The 17,323-nt window shown below is 41.8% G+C and overlaps 1 protein-coding gene across 4 annotated transcripts in view; it reads right to left on the bottom strand.

Annotated features, from left to right (window-relative positions):
- The window catches only part of scube3 (signal peptide, CUB domain, EGF-like 3), a 60,027-nt gene that overhangs the window by 17,837 nt on the left and 24,867 nt on the right, over nucleotides 1–17,323 (bottom strand). For 2 of the 4 annotated variants that reach the window (XM_061296971.1, XM_061296963.1), the window contains exons 5-7: nucleotides 7,445–7,591; nucleotides 6,099–6,214; nucleotides 1,314–1,386 (exon numbers count right to left, since the gene is read on the bottom strand). In XM_061296971.1, coding sequence (XP_061152955.1) covers nucleotides 1,314–1,386; nucleotides 6,099–6,214; nucleotides 7,445–7,591 — 336 coding nt within the window. Of the gene's footprint in view, nucleotides 1–1,313; nucleotides 1,387–6,097; nucleotides 6,215–7,444; nucleotides 7,592–17,323 lie in introns of all 4 variants that reach the window. The other 2 variants (XM_061296979.1, XM_061296988.1) reach the window with 2 other exon arrangements.

Here is a 17,323-nt window from a genome sequence, read left to right as displayed (position 1 = left end):
CTCGGAGCTGTCGTTAGAAACCACATGATAAGAAATCAAGCTGTTCCCCTAAGGTGCAACAGAAAAAGCAAATTCCCATGGGCTACATCTACACACAAAATTAATGTGATAAAGCGGGATACTAAATCAGCCTAGCTTTTTTAATGTTTTCTATTTTCTAGGACAGAAATAGCAGAAAGTAGGGCACAATATCCAGAAATAAATCAGACAACTCAATTGTGAAAAAGTGGTTGCTGATGCGCGTACGGTGGTAGGAACTTAAACACGCTGTTGTCTCCCATGGCTACCTTGAGCAGTCTGCTCCTCAGAGAGCCTCCTCCCACCGCCCCTGTTGTGATATATTTAAAACATGAGCTTCTTTGATCTGGCAAGACTTTACCCACTCTGAGTTTCATGAGGTCCCCCGTGTTTGCTGTACTTGTTGACTTAAAACATGTGCAACAAATTGGATTGAATTGCCCCTTTTACACTGTAAATATTTAGCTTTTGCTTTTTCACTGGTGGTGCAACTGCTGCTAAAAATCTTTTCATAAAAAATAGAATAGAATGATTTGTAATTGCTTTTCAACCTATCTTCAACTGAATATGCGACAAAGGTATGAATGCTCAAACTTTGAAGCACGATTTCCTCCAAATGGGCCAAGTTATAAAACGTCTAAAAAAAAGTCTAGCTCAAAGTTGCAATTTAGCGTCCACTAATAAAATCTTTCAATCATCACCTTCAGCTATACCTTTTTGCCATATTGAGTTAATTCCACTTCTACTGCTACACATGGTGTACTTCTTATTATTTCCCCTCCTTTGTATTGGTGCAAATCATGGACTCATTATTGGCTCCTTCGCCGAAGCTAATAGGCTGTGCTGATGGTATTCGGGGAACACTTACACTAAGAGTTGGAAATAGCGCAAGCTTCATTTCACTCAGATCACTCAGATCAAAACAAAGAAACGTCTTTAAAGGCATCACATTTAAAAAGATGGGGGGGGGGGGGCTGAGCGTGGCAAATTACCCTTCGTGTGCAAACACATCAACCTGGCTTCGAGTATCTCCTCGGTATCTTTTTATAAAGTTCCTACCGCTTGCGAGAAGAACTGTATTTGCAGCTGTGTTTTTGAAAAAGGTGCGGTTTGACACAGGCAACAGTTGTGATTAAAAAGGGCATTCAGAGAAGAAAGAGGAAGATAGAAGAGGTCAAGGGTCATAGGGATGATGCCCCTCCTGTGGGCCTGATAGTTGTCTGTGAGGTTAGCTTCCTATCCTTCCCCACACCCGTGTACCCCTAGAGAGAGGAGTCAGAGGAACACATATTTACCATTAGGGAACAGCTGTGGGGCTGCCTGGGACTGGACACTCCTCTCCCCTGCATGCACACGCACACCCACGCCCACACACACACATTGCAAAAACACCACTTTAGTCCCGCGTTACACTTGAACCTTGCAGCGTTGCTCTTTGTCGTAAATCATCTGAGCTTCACAGCACAAAAAAAGGAACACAACGAGGAGGAATTATGTCTTCTGAGCTGGCTCATTATACAAACGGTGAAAATGACATTTGGCATCTTGAAGATTCTTATTGGCAACAGCAGCGTGACAGAACTACGATTGAAGGTGACATCTCAAGGCAAAGGTGTTATCGCGCGGCATGCATGTCATGCAAATAAATGCTTCACACACTTTGGGGGGGGAAAGTGCATTGTAGTTGTGGTTTGGTGTGTAAGTTGAGCTGTTTGCTGGGAAGCGAGAGTATTGTGAGCGTGGTCAGACAGAGCGAGGAATGGTTAGTGCTGCAAGCTGAAAGACGAGACGACTTGTGTTTTATGTTTCATTGTGGTGTCGGACGTTTTTTGTGTTATGCTGTGAATTTCTCAACAATATTAGATTTATCTGCAGGTACTACCGTCAGAAAACACGTGCTTTGTATATGATAGGCTTTGAGGTGGATATTTGGGGCCACACGCTATTAGACGCGAACATGGAATAAAATAGTCAGATTAGAGATGGGCAAATGCATGTGGCATGTGCCCACATTTTCACTGAGTGGCCCCTCGATAATAAATCAATAAATAGAGGTAGGGAAAAGTATTTAAAAAAATTCTCTATAACAGTGAATGTTTCTTCTTTAATTTCATGCTACCGAAGCAATCACATCTTTAGAAAGTAAGGATCATGGAACCCCAGTTTTTTTTTTTTTTTTTTTCTTTCAATTTTCGGGGGTGAGACAACTCACGTTTTTTATGGTCAAATGCATTTTGGAAGTTAATCAGTGGTTTTTTGAAGATTTTTTAGGGTTTACAGAAAAATCTCCCAATGTCCCAAATTTTCCTTCTACATTTCAATAGACATCAATTATATGTGGATTTTTGCTTTTTGTAGGATGCAAGCACTTTGTCCATTTTTTTTAAATGGTGTTTTTTTTAATCTGGTGAGGAAGTGCATTTGAAAATGACTTAATGACAACTATCGGCCCGCAGATCATAATTGCCCAGCCACCAATTACATCAAGCCCATGGAAAGACGATGAAAAATTCTGAGAAAAATACGACTGTACACAAATTGGTAGCATTTCAAATTCCCACCAAACGTGCGATGTCCGGTGTATCGCCAGATCATGACCACATTTGTACGTGGACATGACCTCCAAATGACTCAATTTTGAACATCCGGGTCAGGCTCAACAGTGTGTTTGAATGTTTTGTTGTTGTTTTTTTTAAATGCTGTAACATTTTCATGCATACTTTCATGGGACCAGTAATAAAGTGAATGTTTTAAATAATGTTTGTATAAATAAATGAGGCTATAATTAATTCAAAACCAGCATTTTACATTTTTTTGGGGCGAAATCAGGTAATGCCAGATTGTCTGTCTTTTTATGTCGGCCCATTACAAGGAAACAACTTTGTTTCTATAGCGGCTTGCTCAGTGGGCTGGGATTCAAGTGGCTGTGGAAAAGCAATTGCCCTATCATAATTCTCTGACTTGGATCGGAACAAATCTTCGCTTTTGCGGTCAGACTTGAATGTAATGGAGTATGTGACAGGGAAGTGCGCATGTGTGGTTTGGAGCGCGCTTACCTTTGAGTCTTTACTGCCTACATTTATATGTGGTGCCAGATTAAGAGAAAGAAATAAACACTACAAACTATGCACATCCACCTAACCTGCACCCCCTCCGCCACCATCTCAACATGCAACATCTAGAAACAAGTATCAGCAGCCAGGGGGAAAGGGCACACAGCCTGCAGTATGCCAGCATGAACATAAGACCACCTGAAATGAAAGCTAAATGTGTTTACGTTATGGGCAATATGCGTGCGTCTGCATGCTCGATATGCGCTGTATATTTGTGAGGGTATTTGGATAACGTGTGTGTGTGTGTGTGTGTGTGTGTGTCAACTCTTTAGATGACTGAACTCCTGAGCATGTCTGCATCTGCCTGCTATTTGTGAATGTTTATGATTTGCCAACAGCGTGAACATTTCCACATGATGGCCACTCCTTTCTGACATCTGAACCAGCATGGTACACAGACAGTTTATGCAAAAGTAAACCTGGCTTTGACGGTTTAAATCAAACATCTGATTGTGGAGTTCGAACTGAGCAAATACTGTATTTCTGAAAGTGCTTGTGTGCGCGTGTGTGTGTGTTTGTCTGCGTGTGTAGGCAAGAAAAGTGCATGTCTTCCACACCCAGCTGACTTTAAAAAGACAAACGAACGACGACTCCGGTCGAGACACAATGGGATCAAGAACACTTACAAGCTGAGCAGGATTTGGTGTATTAACAAAATGGATATAGAGACACCACAAAAAAGAAAACATGTCAGAAAGACATCTAAATGACAACGATGGCCGACATGCATCTGAATTCTGCAAATGCTCACCGGATTACTGATGAAATCAAATACTTGAAATTGGATGTGATAGGCATTTGTTCAAATTTGGTCCTATTTTCTTATTTGGAGTGAAAAATATCTGTAAAACTTGCATATTACAGGCAAGAAATTCTGTAAGAAAATAAAACAACTAGTGAAATACTAACACTAAACACGATGTTGAATGAAATGAACTAAAAACTAATTTATAATTTTTTTTTTTGATGACTTCTACCAGAGCGACGAAGCAAAAGGTTTCATCCTTAATCAAGAGTTATTCGGATGTATGAAAACAAGTTACCAAACCACACACACTGTGCAGAATACGCATAACATTACGCAACTGGTAAACTGGCAGATAACTTCTAAAAAGACAGTAGACATGACCTGAAGGCCAATGTCTGCCACAGAACCCACAATCAGTATTTCATGAAATAAGATGCAAACACCCAACCTTGCCTGACGTAAGCTAAGGCGCACACTCGTGACAACATGGGCAGGATCAAGCGAGCTTGATTCAGTACAACAATTTGCATTGACTGCTGAGTGCTTGCTTTTTTTTAAATTCCATCCTATTTAAACAGGAGTCAATTTATTCCTTGAAACTAAACGTTATGTAATTGGGGTTACGCTTAAAATATCTATTAAAAAAAGTCTTGCTCTTTGGCTGGGATCTGATGCTAACATTGGTTTTCGCAATCTTAAAATTTGCAGTAAATGAAAGAACTTTTTTTTTTAACTTAGTGTGTAAAAAGATTAGTTTTTAAATGCAAAACTCACTTATCAAGATGTTTTTCTTGTTTTTAGGTCAAACAAATAGGAACAATTTCAGAAACAAATCAAATCTATTTCCTTAGGAATGCTATTTTTTAAAGTGTGTGTGAAATTCAAATGATCATCATTGGCCAAAGTTATAGCATACTTTGAATTTGGTCAAATTTACCATAATTTTAAGAAATGTATTCATTTAAAAACAAACAAAAAAAGATTTACTGTGTATGCTAAAGGGACGCGGTTACTACACAGTAGAAACATAGTTGCGTCATCACTTAGTAGCTCATCGGGGGTTCATCTGCCAGCGTGTTTTTGTTACCTGAGGTTTCATTAACCAATAGCGTGTCGAGGAAATGTGGAGTCTGACTCTGACGGGTAATCTGATCTTTAACAAACTGCTTTCTTCCTATTTGCTCACATGTGCTTTTCTTTGGAAATGGCCTGGCTAAGATGTACAATTAGGTTGTGGTCAACATTGTGGCATCCCGTTGGCCTCTCGATAATGGAAGCTTGGTTGACCAGAGCTTGACGTAAATGTGGCCTCTACGGGATTTGCGGTAGTAAGGAGGATCAGCCGCTCGCCAAACCGAGCTCCCAACTTAAACACCTTCCAAAATCAATCAATCATCACAACAACCTTTTCTGGAATAGTGGCATCAAATTTTGGCAATGTCCTCAAACTTCTGAACGGGAACCAATGTTTGACCCAACATAAACACAGGCCATAAGATTCGCATAGTAGTACCTCCTGTGTGTAGGTGTTTCTATTGCATTCACAAGCCTTGGATTAACAAATAAAGATAATAAGAACCACCCTATGCTTTAACTTATTATTATCATAAAATCGAATGCCTGTGCAAATTCCTCAAGGCCAACTGTAAAAACCACACAAAGGCCTGCGCTTTGACTGCTCTGCACCCGAAGGTTCCATCTGATATAAAACTGCCCTTTGGAGTGGTTCAATATGCTCTGGGAGCTGAATGATTTTTACTCAACGTCAGTCAACTGCGGCAAACACTGATAAATGCCAATGGAAGGTTAGGTCAGGTGTACGAGTTAATCCCCAACGGGCAGCAGCGGAGGAATTGACCCGGGAACTAAGAGCGGGTGTGTGTCTGTCTGCATGGCTGCAGAAATTGAGAGGTACTGCTCGAGCTGACCAGCAAAGAGGAGGAAGAGGAGGAAGAGGAAGAGAAGCCAAAGCAGATGCAGGAAGTGAGAGGTTATTGGAGCAGCAGCAAAGGGAAATGCACAGCCGGTGGAAGCCTTTTACCCTTGCATGTCACACATCAGGAGAAAAGGCTCACAGCTATTACGGCCTGTATTTCAAGTCATCACAATACACTCAGATCTAACAAAAAATCACTTTACTTATACTGACTAATTTGGGATTCTACTCTATTGTCTTCCTGTTGTTTATTTTTTTTTGCAAAAAGGTGTTAAGACTTACCAACACAAGTCTTCCCATCCGTGTGCAGGACAAACTTCATGTGGCACGAACACTTGGGGCCATGGTCTGTTTCCTCACAGATGTGCTGGCAACCGCCATTCCCATAGTTGCACGTCACTAGCAAAGAGCACACAATCAATTTGAAAATGATCTGTTGGAGATGTGTGCGGTCTGGTAATGTTCCATGACCTCCTTGTGGCACGGCTGTCATATATGTGGTGCGAGGGCAACGCCGCAGATGCGTTGTACATTTTTAATGACACGCTGCAGAGACTTCCAGTCCTTTACGGTACAATTCCCATAGCAGACTGATTGAGTTGGTCAGGATGCTTTCCCACTGTGCCCCTGTAGAAGTTGCTCAAGAGTAAGCATCTTCTCAGCCATCTTCAATAATGTGGCATCTTCTACAGTAATAATGAGGCTAAAACATTTGATGTTTTGGTGGATGGTTGGGTAAAATATCACGCAAGGTCACATCTGAAGTGAAGTTTCAGAAGTCACACTTACATTTATAATATTAATTACAACAAGAATTTCACTTTTAACGAGATCTGCAAGTGTGAAGTGGAATAACCTCACAAGGTGGAATTACCTCACAAGAATAACTTGTGATCATAACAGCGGTTCATTTTGCCCCATTTCTTGAACACGGCAAATCAGCGAGGTTTCCCTTGAGATGTATGAGAGGCGGACGTTTGTTGTTCTACGTGTGTGTACACATTGACGACTTTGCCATTTTTTTTTTCTTTTCAACTCCACATTTCTCCGCTGGTTGCTGAAGGAAGCCTCGGCTTTGGCACTTTTAACACACCTGTGATGACAGAGTGAAAAAGAGCACCAAGCGGCTCAGGCTTCCACCGCCATCCTGTCTCCACTCGACCATCCCAGCCCCTTTTGCCCTTTTCCTGGGCTGTCACAGAAAAACTATAGAATAACACTTCTCCAATCCTTGTCCAAACACAGACAAATCCCCCATCAACCGTGGCCCCGGTTCTGACAGGATGATCTTGGTTGCACAGCAACAGGAAGTGCGCGCTGTCCGTCAAAGCGGTCCCCTTGGCGTAACCTCCACACTTGCCCAGGTTGTGTAAATGAGCATTCCCGATTTGACAAACATGCTTTTCTTGATGAGGATCATTTAGTAGATTAGTTCTTCGCTGCTAATGTAATATAAATGTCTTCTTTGAATCGGCCCTGGAGGTATGTGTGGAATGAGAGCAATTATCCATCATCGGCAGGTTTCCAACCCCTTTCACCTTCTCCTGAGGAGCCAATAAATCCTTCCCCTGTTTCATGCATGTGCGTGTGTGTGTGTGTGTGTGTGCGTGCGTGTGAGTTGTGCCTTACATTTGCAGTCCTTCATGTTACGCGTGAGCTGGAATCCAGGTCGACATTCGCAGGAGATGCCACCCTTCTGTGTTTCCCTGCAGATGTGTGCGCAGCCATGATTCTTGTCCATGCAGGTGGGTCCCTCCTTTGTTCCTTCTGGTCGTACTGGGAAGCAAAAGCGGAGTGGTTTTTAACTCTTCCACAGATTTCACGCTGCTTTGCATGACTTACAACAAGCTCAGGGTTGGCGAGCGGGGTAAAAAATGTCACAAGCGCTAAAATCACATCTATGCCTACTGTTGGTGACTGACGTGCAGAGCAGCCCTTTGCTCAGCTCCAAACACTTGTTAGAACATGCTCGCTTGTTTCAGGCTATTAAAAGGGGGATGCCTACAGAAAGAGGATAAAACTCATCTTGATTCTGCACACCATGAAGGAAAGAAAATAGAAAGAGAGTGCAAACAGAGAACAAATAAGACTATATAAGGGTTTCAAGGTATATGTTTATATGTCATCAAGTTCAACTGGTTTTCAAATCAGAGGCTAGCGAAAACCAGTAAAATATTTTGAAAAGATGAATGGGAACAAAATGTGTCTTTTTTTTTTTTTAAAGTTAAGACAATTTGCAATTTTAGTATTGACACATGAAGTCGACACATACTGTTTTTGCAGGCCACATAAAATGATGTGCCAGGCCGTATGGGCCCCCCGGGCCTTGAGTTTGACACCAGTGGCATGTGGTCATATTTTTGTTTCACAAAACTCTTGCTTTAGCTCCTTGTGATTAACCTCTTAAAAATGCTTCACAAAATGAAAAAGTTGAAAATGAAAAAGCTGATCCTCAAATGAATTGATTCGTAAAAGTAATCAGCAATGAAAAAAACTTATACGCTTTGAAGCTTGACCTTTGCATACATGGCATACGTATAAGCACTTGAATATTTATGTGATTGCATGTACACATTTCTGCAAATGTGATTGTTGAAGGGGGGAAAGATGAGTCCGTTCCCCCGCCCCTACCACTTGGAACCTACATGTACACAAGTTCTCTCAACATCCTTGGCTGGAGAAGACCGATGTATTTGATGCAAAACATCAGTGCCACCACTGACAAAGTGACAAACCCCAGCTTCCCTGCTCATTAAAAACCAAACAAATCTCATCTGCTTCTCTTTCTCTTGTGGTGCACAAGGGAGACGGTGAGCACCAAGACATCTCTATTATCATTAAATACGCTGCCGCTCCGAAGGGCATTTGGAGGGCTGACTTCCATAATAAACCAACATTTTCCTATGATTTTAATAATTTCCACATGTGCATTGTAACCTTTTAAAGCATGTATAACCTTGTGTGTTGTTACCCTTGAGACTCGCGTGTGCTTGTCGTACACTTTCCGACTCAGGGGCTACAACGGGAGAACGATCTCAGCATGTCGGAAACAGGCCTAATTGCATATTTATAGATTCTAGCCACCAGAACCTGCGTTAACTCTGATCTCCTAGTTTATGCAACCTGACTCGATAAGACGCTGACTATTTGAGTCAGAAGTGCTTCCGTTTGATCGGGCGCACATTTTCAAGCAGTTTCATTGATGAGGATTCCAAAAATATCTGACACGTACTAGGCCGCTTTTCAAAACCCTTTCATTTGGGTACCGGTTGCAGTAATGCAGTATGATAGTTTGCTTGTGTGATGTGGAGCTAGTTATTTTAGATAGTTAGTTTTCTCACTTCCATGTCGACAATGAAGCCAAACTCATTTTCAGCCCTGGACCCGCCAACTTTAGTTCATGTTTTAATGATACAAATATTTCCACATTCCCTCCAATATTGATAATAGTTTTGTATTTATATTGTATTTCATCGGAAATGTTAAAACAGAATGTACTTGGGTTTGATGGATTTATTGATTGGAATGCAAGAATATGTTGAAACAAAAACTAAAGCAAAACATACCATCTACTGTGATTTATGACAAATGTTATTACCGTAATTTCCGGACTATAAGGCGCTACTTTTTGCTCAAGTTTTGAACCCTGCGGCTTGTCGTCCGGAGCGGCGTATCAATGGATTTTTCGTGCTTTTGTGATGACTTGATCACTTATACACTCGTAAAAAGGCTGTGATCCGTTGTTGTGCGGCACCGTTTTGCTGGGCGAAGGGATAAGTGACACGGTCACTGGGGAGAAGAGTGGTGTGTGATCGCATGTCCATCCGCCAGGCAAATAGTGCCGTATAATTGACACAAAGAAGAGACAGAACGAGATCAAGACGGACATTACTGAAGAAAGGAAGCTTTTACACACAAACCCTCATTATGGGGGACAAAAGAAATGCATATGATGCCGCTTTTGAGTTAAAGGCACTCGATTTGGCTCTTACCGTAGGAACTACAGCTGCTCATGCACTGTAGACGTTTCTTCCGGTCACTAGGGAGCACTGGGCTATTGTTGATGACATATTGTTGCGTCACCCTTTTCTTTCTTTATTTCCTGGTCACGTCTACTCTGGAGCTATGCGTACAGCTCGCTAGTTTAATGTAACTTGGCGCTTTGTGCGTGAATAAAATTAGCACGAACAGACCCTCATCATGGAAAATGCTAAAAGAAATGCATAAAAGTGACAACGAAAGAGGGACTGAAAGTGTGTGGCGAAGTATATCTGACGCTATTTCAATCGGACACTGAGGAGGAAGACTTCGATGGTTTCAGTCCACAGGAGGAAGATGAAGACGGCTCTCAGTGACTTTTACTGGTATATATTTTTAACCAGCCCTGTTAGTGCTGTGCTACCGTGTTGCTGCTTTGTTACCACCGCGTCTCAGTGACCTTTATCGATATGTTTTTTTATTTTATCCAGCCCTATTTGTGCGGTGTTACTTCCATGTTGCTCCTGCATTACTGCCCTGTCACAGGGAGTGTTTGGAAAGAAATATTAAGGAATGTTATTAAAACATTAAAAAGGCTTTCTGTGTACTGTCTTTCTTTGTAAATAACTCACGTGCACATGCGGCTTTTAGTACGTCTTATTTATGAAGAAAAACTAAATATTCCCCTAATTTTTGCTCGTGCAGGTTATAATCAGGTGCGATTTATAGTCCAGAAATTACGGTAATTGCTTTTAAATTTGTCGAGCCTATTAAGTACGGTAGATAAATGTGATGTATAAATAACCAAAGTGCTTATACGCTAACTTATGTGAATCATGTTGGCGGTATGGAGGGTGAGACATTCAGTGGTCTTCTTCCTCATCTATGCCTCTTCTAAAGACCTAGGGTGAAAAAAACCGAGCGCAAAATCCATGAACCCAACGTAGGGTTCAATTTCTATCCGAGTAACCCCACCGGACTGAAAATTACTTTCTGAAGCTCTATTATGCATCCCAAAACTCACACCAACCCATCATCATTTTTTTACAGCCTCGCTACCCGAATGCTACAGACCCATCCATCAATAACATGCCGGTCTGGGGCCAGAACCGAGGCCTTCATCTCTCCGAGGACCAATAAAAGTCACAGTGTTGACACAATGGACCTTTTCTCTGGGCCAAGCACAGCTATCATCCACAGTGTGCCGTTCTGTCGAACTGGCTCGGTCTTTTTTATCATTACTAAATGATGGGAAGCAGAAAGAAAAACAACCTTTAATATGAATACGGATGGGAAAGTGAAAGGGAAAAATAACTCAAGATATGAACCGCATTCCATTAAAGCAACATGTTTGCCCATACACAATGGGAAACTCATAAAGCTCAGACCTTTTAATAAACAGACAAAGGCACGATTTACAAGTCCGACATGTTAAGATTGAACGGAACCAAGGAGCGGGGAAGCAAGAGCGTGCCATCTCATGTAAATAAATGAGAACACTGCAATTAGTCGTGAAAACAAGTGGGAGCTTTCCCTCAGGAACTTCTTTCTCCCCAGGACAGGTCGTGACCTCTGAACCTGAAGCGCTACTCAAAGCTAATAAATTCCTTTCATGTAGCTTATGGCGCGGCTCCTCCATCTCCTTGGAAATGTTGGAAATGTTCTGATCCTGATGAATGGGACTCTCAGATCAAACTAGCATAGCACATCTTTGTACGTACACCTCAGCCAATCAATATGTTATTTGTAAAAACACAAACTGTGAGACTCAGTGGTGCTGTTCTTGCTCGGATTCAACCCTAATTTTTATTCATCTACATTTTCTCTCTCTTATATTGCTTGGTATATATATAAGCTCACTCAGAAGCCGAATCAACAGATCTTGGAACAAAGGATCCAAGGACGGCAAACGTTTTTGAAGTTGGCGCTGCAAGCTCTGTTCAAACCTGAGAACCACATAGTCGAGAGACTGAAACAATGGCTCTGAAGTAGCGCAAGGCATGCCAAGAGTTTATAGTCTGCTCTGAGTACTCGCAGCAGTGAAAAGAGGGTTCATGGTCCACACTGAGCTGCTGTCAGACGTCTCCGAGGAGAGATGCTCTACGGATTGGGGAACATTGAGCAGCTAGTGGGAGCTGGTTGGTTAGGAACTGAAAAGAAGGGGCCTAAGTATGAAACCGCCACACTATTAAAAGCAACATTCCTTCCTTTTAGATAATGGGCCCTTAAAAGTTTTAATAGAAGGATAAAAATGTCAGCACATAGAGAGAAGAATGGGAAAGGAGCTGAACAGGGTTCGGTCAGGCCGAGCTGCACGACAGATGGTCACATTGAGTGACGAGGCAACTAGTGGGATATGAAAAGAGAGGAGCCGTCTATGTGCTACCGTGCAATTTGAACTCGGTTGGGTGAAGCGGGTTGGCCCTTTTTCTGATTGAAACAACAAATACTTTGCGATATGATGGTGGACACATGCCACCAAAGTGCTGAAAGTACATATTTTATTTTAGAATTGTGCCTCACTAAGTAAATTACTCAAATGTAAGCTGTTAAGTCATGAAAGATATGCTAATTTGCAAGTGGCCACTAGTAGCAGCAAAAGTTAATGGCTATTAAAATTTACACTCAACTGTCTTGAATATTGTGACAGCCAGCAATTGCAAACTCATTTTTCCTATTGTGTGTAATGCAAAGGTCTGCATTGAGGTTTATCTGCATAATGTATGCATTTTGCATCTTCGTGCTTCTGTCCATCTGTGTCACAGACTGTAGCGCAGCACCTGCTGGGGATGTAGCGTCTCTTGTCTTCACTCATATTCTATCAGGGTCACCTTGCTATGCAGTCCCAAAGGACTCCCCTCTACAATTGCGTAGCCTTTCACAAAGGAAAGTGTGCCATCTGCAGAGGTACAGTATGTTACTGTACAGGAAGATTCTTTCCGAAATCAAAAAGGGCCAGACAGCTGAATATGTCTCAGAAGAGCTCCGTCTGGCCCGCTGGTTATAGCCATGACAGCCAAGTGTTAGTGGAAAAACCCCACTGGCACAGAGGTAGTCCACCGCAGTGTGCTGGGCTGGCCAGCCTCAGGATTCAGCCTTGAAGAAAGCCACAAGCAAAAGGGATGCCCGTTTAAATTGAGGTCCAACAAACGGAGTGGCAAGGCAAGACGGCATTTGCTAAAACCCAAGCCACCGACGTATATTTATTCAAGGGGGCGGGGGCGGCTAGACCCTGTGAAAGTGGACAAAGAGGAAGGATGATGGTAAGATAACGAAGTATGGACACAGTGAGAGGGCAATAAGAATAGAGGGGGAGGGTGGGGGGGAAAGACTGGTGACAGAAATGTGTCCTTTTGTTTGCTCCACTTCTCCGGAACAGGAAAAGGGCCTGGTTATACGGCTGGGCTGCAGAGCAATGGAGCAGAGATTTCTGCACTTGTAAAAACAGCTTTGTGGCAAATATGCAGGCAGGCAGCCAGGCATACTGAGAGCCAACAGGACACATGCGTCAGGTAGTCCCCCACCCAGTGGGACACCCTCGCACTACTGGCAGAGCATGATTTTGAATCATGGGAAGAACAAAAACTGGCCATTATATGGCACATTACTTCATCATTCCTTCAAAGCATAAATAAATAAATAAATAACACCTAAAAATAGACAAAAATGTTTCAATCACTCAGACCATTTCACACAGGCCCTGTAAAGCAAAACTGATGCAACTACAGTATTTATTATGGAATCACATTTATTGGAAAATTCCTCGCATTGTTACAGTTCTGGCTGGCCGGCACAAAAACACACACACACAAGTAGACACAACCCAGCCTGCGGTTAAATGTCATAAAAACATGTCTGAATCAGTCTCAGGAAGGAATAAAATAAAAGCTATAGAGTTGTGCGTGTTAAAAATTAAACGTGGTGAAAGAATTAATAAGAGGTGCAGCACAAGGGCCAACAGAACACTGAAGATATATAATGAAAGTTGTGAAACTCAAAAATATACGAGTGTGACATCCCTCCTGGTTAGTATTAGTTCTAAAGTGCGTGTTAGCCACGGAGAACCCCCCTACCCCTGCATCTTACTCATAAGTGACTTCATCACTGGCAACATTGAGTTTAGAAGGCCAGCCACAGTAGCGGCTACCTGGGGGGATAAAACACCCAACACTGACACTAACCTCAAAGTGCTGCCACATCGGAAATATTTCTGAAAATAACGGATAATTGTGGCTTCAAGCTGCTAACCGATAATAGTAATAATTTATACGGTATTGATATTAAACCGAGGCATCACAACCTCCAATGTAAAGGTTCCTCCCGTATACCTCCGCTATATCTGGCACAATACCTCATAAAATTTAGGGGGTTGGCCTGCTGCCATCGCTCGGGTCACAACCAACATTATAGCAGCCATAATATTTGTGACTACCTGTGCTGCCTGAGATATCACCCACAACAGTGGCATCCTTCTCTCCATGTTGGTCCCTTTCAGCATTGCCAAAATCGGATACTAAGAAATCATGAGATGAGACACAATCGGGTGACTATACTTGTTCAGCCAAGATCCACAAAACATTTTGATGCAGCAAAACTGACAACATGCATGTTCATTTCAAACCAGTTTCGCTCCAGCACCGACAGTTGACGATAATGGTCCAGGAATTCAAAGACATCAAAATGTCATCATTTTCCTCTTCCAGCACAAATACTTTGTCATGTAATCATCGGCTGGTGAGAATTTTCACACTACTTTAGGTTATTTCTCATCTTAATATGAAATGCTGGCCACACTTGCGGCCACATGGATGCGCAGCGATGACAAGACGTGTAACCCATAGGAGTTGAAAAAATATATATATAATATATATGATAAATGTTAAATATTGCATCTCTCCTTCAATCGCAACGTCTCAAGCGGCTCTACTCAAGTGATTCCACTTTCAAAAGATTTCCATTTTGTGAAATAAGCAGCAGGGGGAAAGGAGAACAAATACATTAGCTGCTTCATGTGACTTTTGTAACAATCCATCAACGCACACTTCAAGTAATTGCCCTACTTTGCATTCATAAATGTGCAAAACAGAAAATATGGATGTGTGAGTTTCCTGAGTCTGAAATTCTCCATTTCCAGTGCACTGGATCCTGTCACACACACACACACACGCACACACATGCGCACGTACACATACACGCAAATGCACACACGCAAATGCACACACACATGCACGTGCATACACAAAGTGCGTGTGTTTTAGGGCTCCTGTTATCCTCCTTAAACATTAAATCAAATCCAAAGCACTGGACCCTTTCTTGACCTAAATGTCATTCCTATCAACCACCAAGCACCTTGGCTGGCCTTTCCAACACTTTATCTCTTCATGAGGAGGAATGGTCAGAGAGAATATATGAACTGTTACATTTTAGCCAGCGAGACGATGGAACCTTCGTTTGGCTGGAGTTATTTCTGTTCAGGGGGTTGCGGGGTGTGCTAGTGTGTGTGCGCATGTGTGTTAGGGGGACAAATCTAATCAGAGACAGACCTGTAGCAACCTAGTCATTAGCTGAGAGGCTAGAAGACCCCTGCTGCCTAATTGGCACAGGTTCAATGTGTTTGCTAACAGGCCGAGGAAAACAGATTGCAACCAGAGTGCCAGACACCACTGTGTACAGCTCGCCAGCTTGCTCACAATACTATATCTATTCCTGAAAGAAATGAAAAGGTAGCGTCTTTTTAAAGGTAACAGTAAAATCTATGAGAAAACTGCACCCTCAGGGTTAGGGAGAAATCCCGTAGAATGGAAGGAGAGTTGCATTTCAACCTACTTGGTCAGGCGAAAAGATCACTTCATTTTCTCAAGGATTTATGTTCTTGAGCCACTCGCGAAGAAAAGTCGAGCGTGAATCTATTCTTTGAGTCCAATACACAGGCAGAGACACAATCATGCCATCCAATTTCCTTCAGATTCACAATGATGTGATGATACTTGGGGGAAGAAAAAAAAAAAAAATAGCAACACAGGTCACATCTAAATTGTAAGGGTTGCTCGTTGCTGTCAAGTGTTCAAGCGTCAAGGATTCTACTTCTTTGAACGCAAAGAATGATGGATGGTGCTGCCATTTGTGTTATAGGAGATGGATCAAACACGCACCATACTTTGCTACTGGTGACCAAAGTTCATATTCAGCTTACAAAAGTAAAAAAAAAAAAACAGAACACTTGGTTCATTAGTTCTTTACAAGCCTAGCATTTCCAAAAAGTCTTACTGTAAACACAAAGGTAAAGCTCACACGGTCCTGAGGAAGTAATAACTTAAAGCCAAGCCGTAATATAGTATAACTCTAACCAGGTGCTTTCTGAGCATAAACCGAAGCAGAGCTCAATTTGAGCGTTCACACATCATATAACATAATGATTTCCAAAGGCTTTTTTAATAAATGTACTCGTTACTTGCACGTCATGTCTCCAAGTGAGCTTTCACATCTAAAAGTCACCCTTTGAACTGTTCCCGGTAGTTATTAAGCTCCACTCGTATTTCACTTATTAAGTGTTCACTTTGGATGAGTTAGAAATGAGAAGGTGTTGAATAATAAGCAGGCAAGTCATCTTTCAAAGCAATAAAACAATGACAGAAAGAGCTGCTATCTGAGTGAAAGGGAGACTTTTATTACATTTACATTATCTCCACTATCGCTTGATCTGAATTTCATCTGGAAGCAATGAAGTTAATATAAAAATGAAACTTTAACGGGAATAGCGAGCCGTTTGTCAAACCGACCCGGTGCTCACGCTCCCCTTCTGGCATATTGGTGCTTTGAAACACACAATCCAGATTTTTACTCCACTCAAATAACACTGCCTTTATGAAATGTAAACAGCGACAGATCACCGGGCCAGCCTGATCCCATAAAGCCCAGACTTCCAAGATGCACGGTTCGCAATCCAGGCTAGTTTGGAACATCAGAGCCCATTGACTGGCACTTCAATGCTGGGTCAAACTGGGCTGGAATCTGCTGAATAATTACGCCTTGCAAAAAAAAACTGGTTTGTGCTTGAGATGACCAATGGATGTTTATTGATGGGCCAAGGCCCAGAATTCAGAACTATGATGGAAAATTGCTAATACTAATTAAAAAACTTCAGAAACATGAAATTGCTAATAATACAAAATAAAATAAAAAGTTTGCTGTGTTTTTTCCTCATGCAAAGCAACTCACAACTTTCCTTCCTCCTGCTGCTCATGAATCAAACCTTCCATCACAAATGATCTACAACATCGACGAGTACTGCACAGAATTCTTTTGTTTTTATGTTATTATTTTGTGGTTAACTGGTAAAAGTTAGAAATGTTAGTAATATGACTTTGATTGAATTTTGTCCAAGACATTTGTGGACTCAATTTTGATGTTGTTGCGCTAACATTCTTTTGTGTGTTTTATGTATGCGTGCAGATATAACGTTGATTGTTTTGTGTACACTTGTTTTATATGGTGGGAACGTCTTTGTCCTTGTTCTTTGTTGTGGTATGC

Source organism: Syngnathus typhle, linkage group LG2 (assembly GCF_033458585.1).
Source record: "Syngnathus typhle isolate RoL2023-S1 ecotype Sweden linkage group LG2, RoL_Styp_1.0, whole genome shotgun sequence".
Taxonomy (NCBI): Eukaryota; Metazoa; Chordata; class Actinopteri; order Syngnathiformes; family Syngnathidae; genus Syngnathus; species Syngnathus typhle.
The sequence above is the reverse complement of the archived record's forward strand: the minus strand, read 5'-3'. Positions and strand labels throughout refer to the sequence as shown.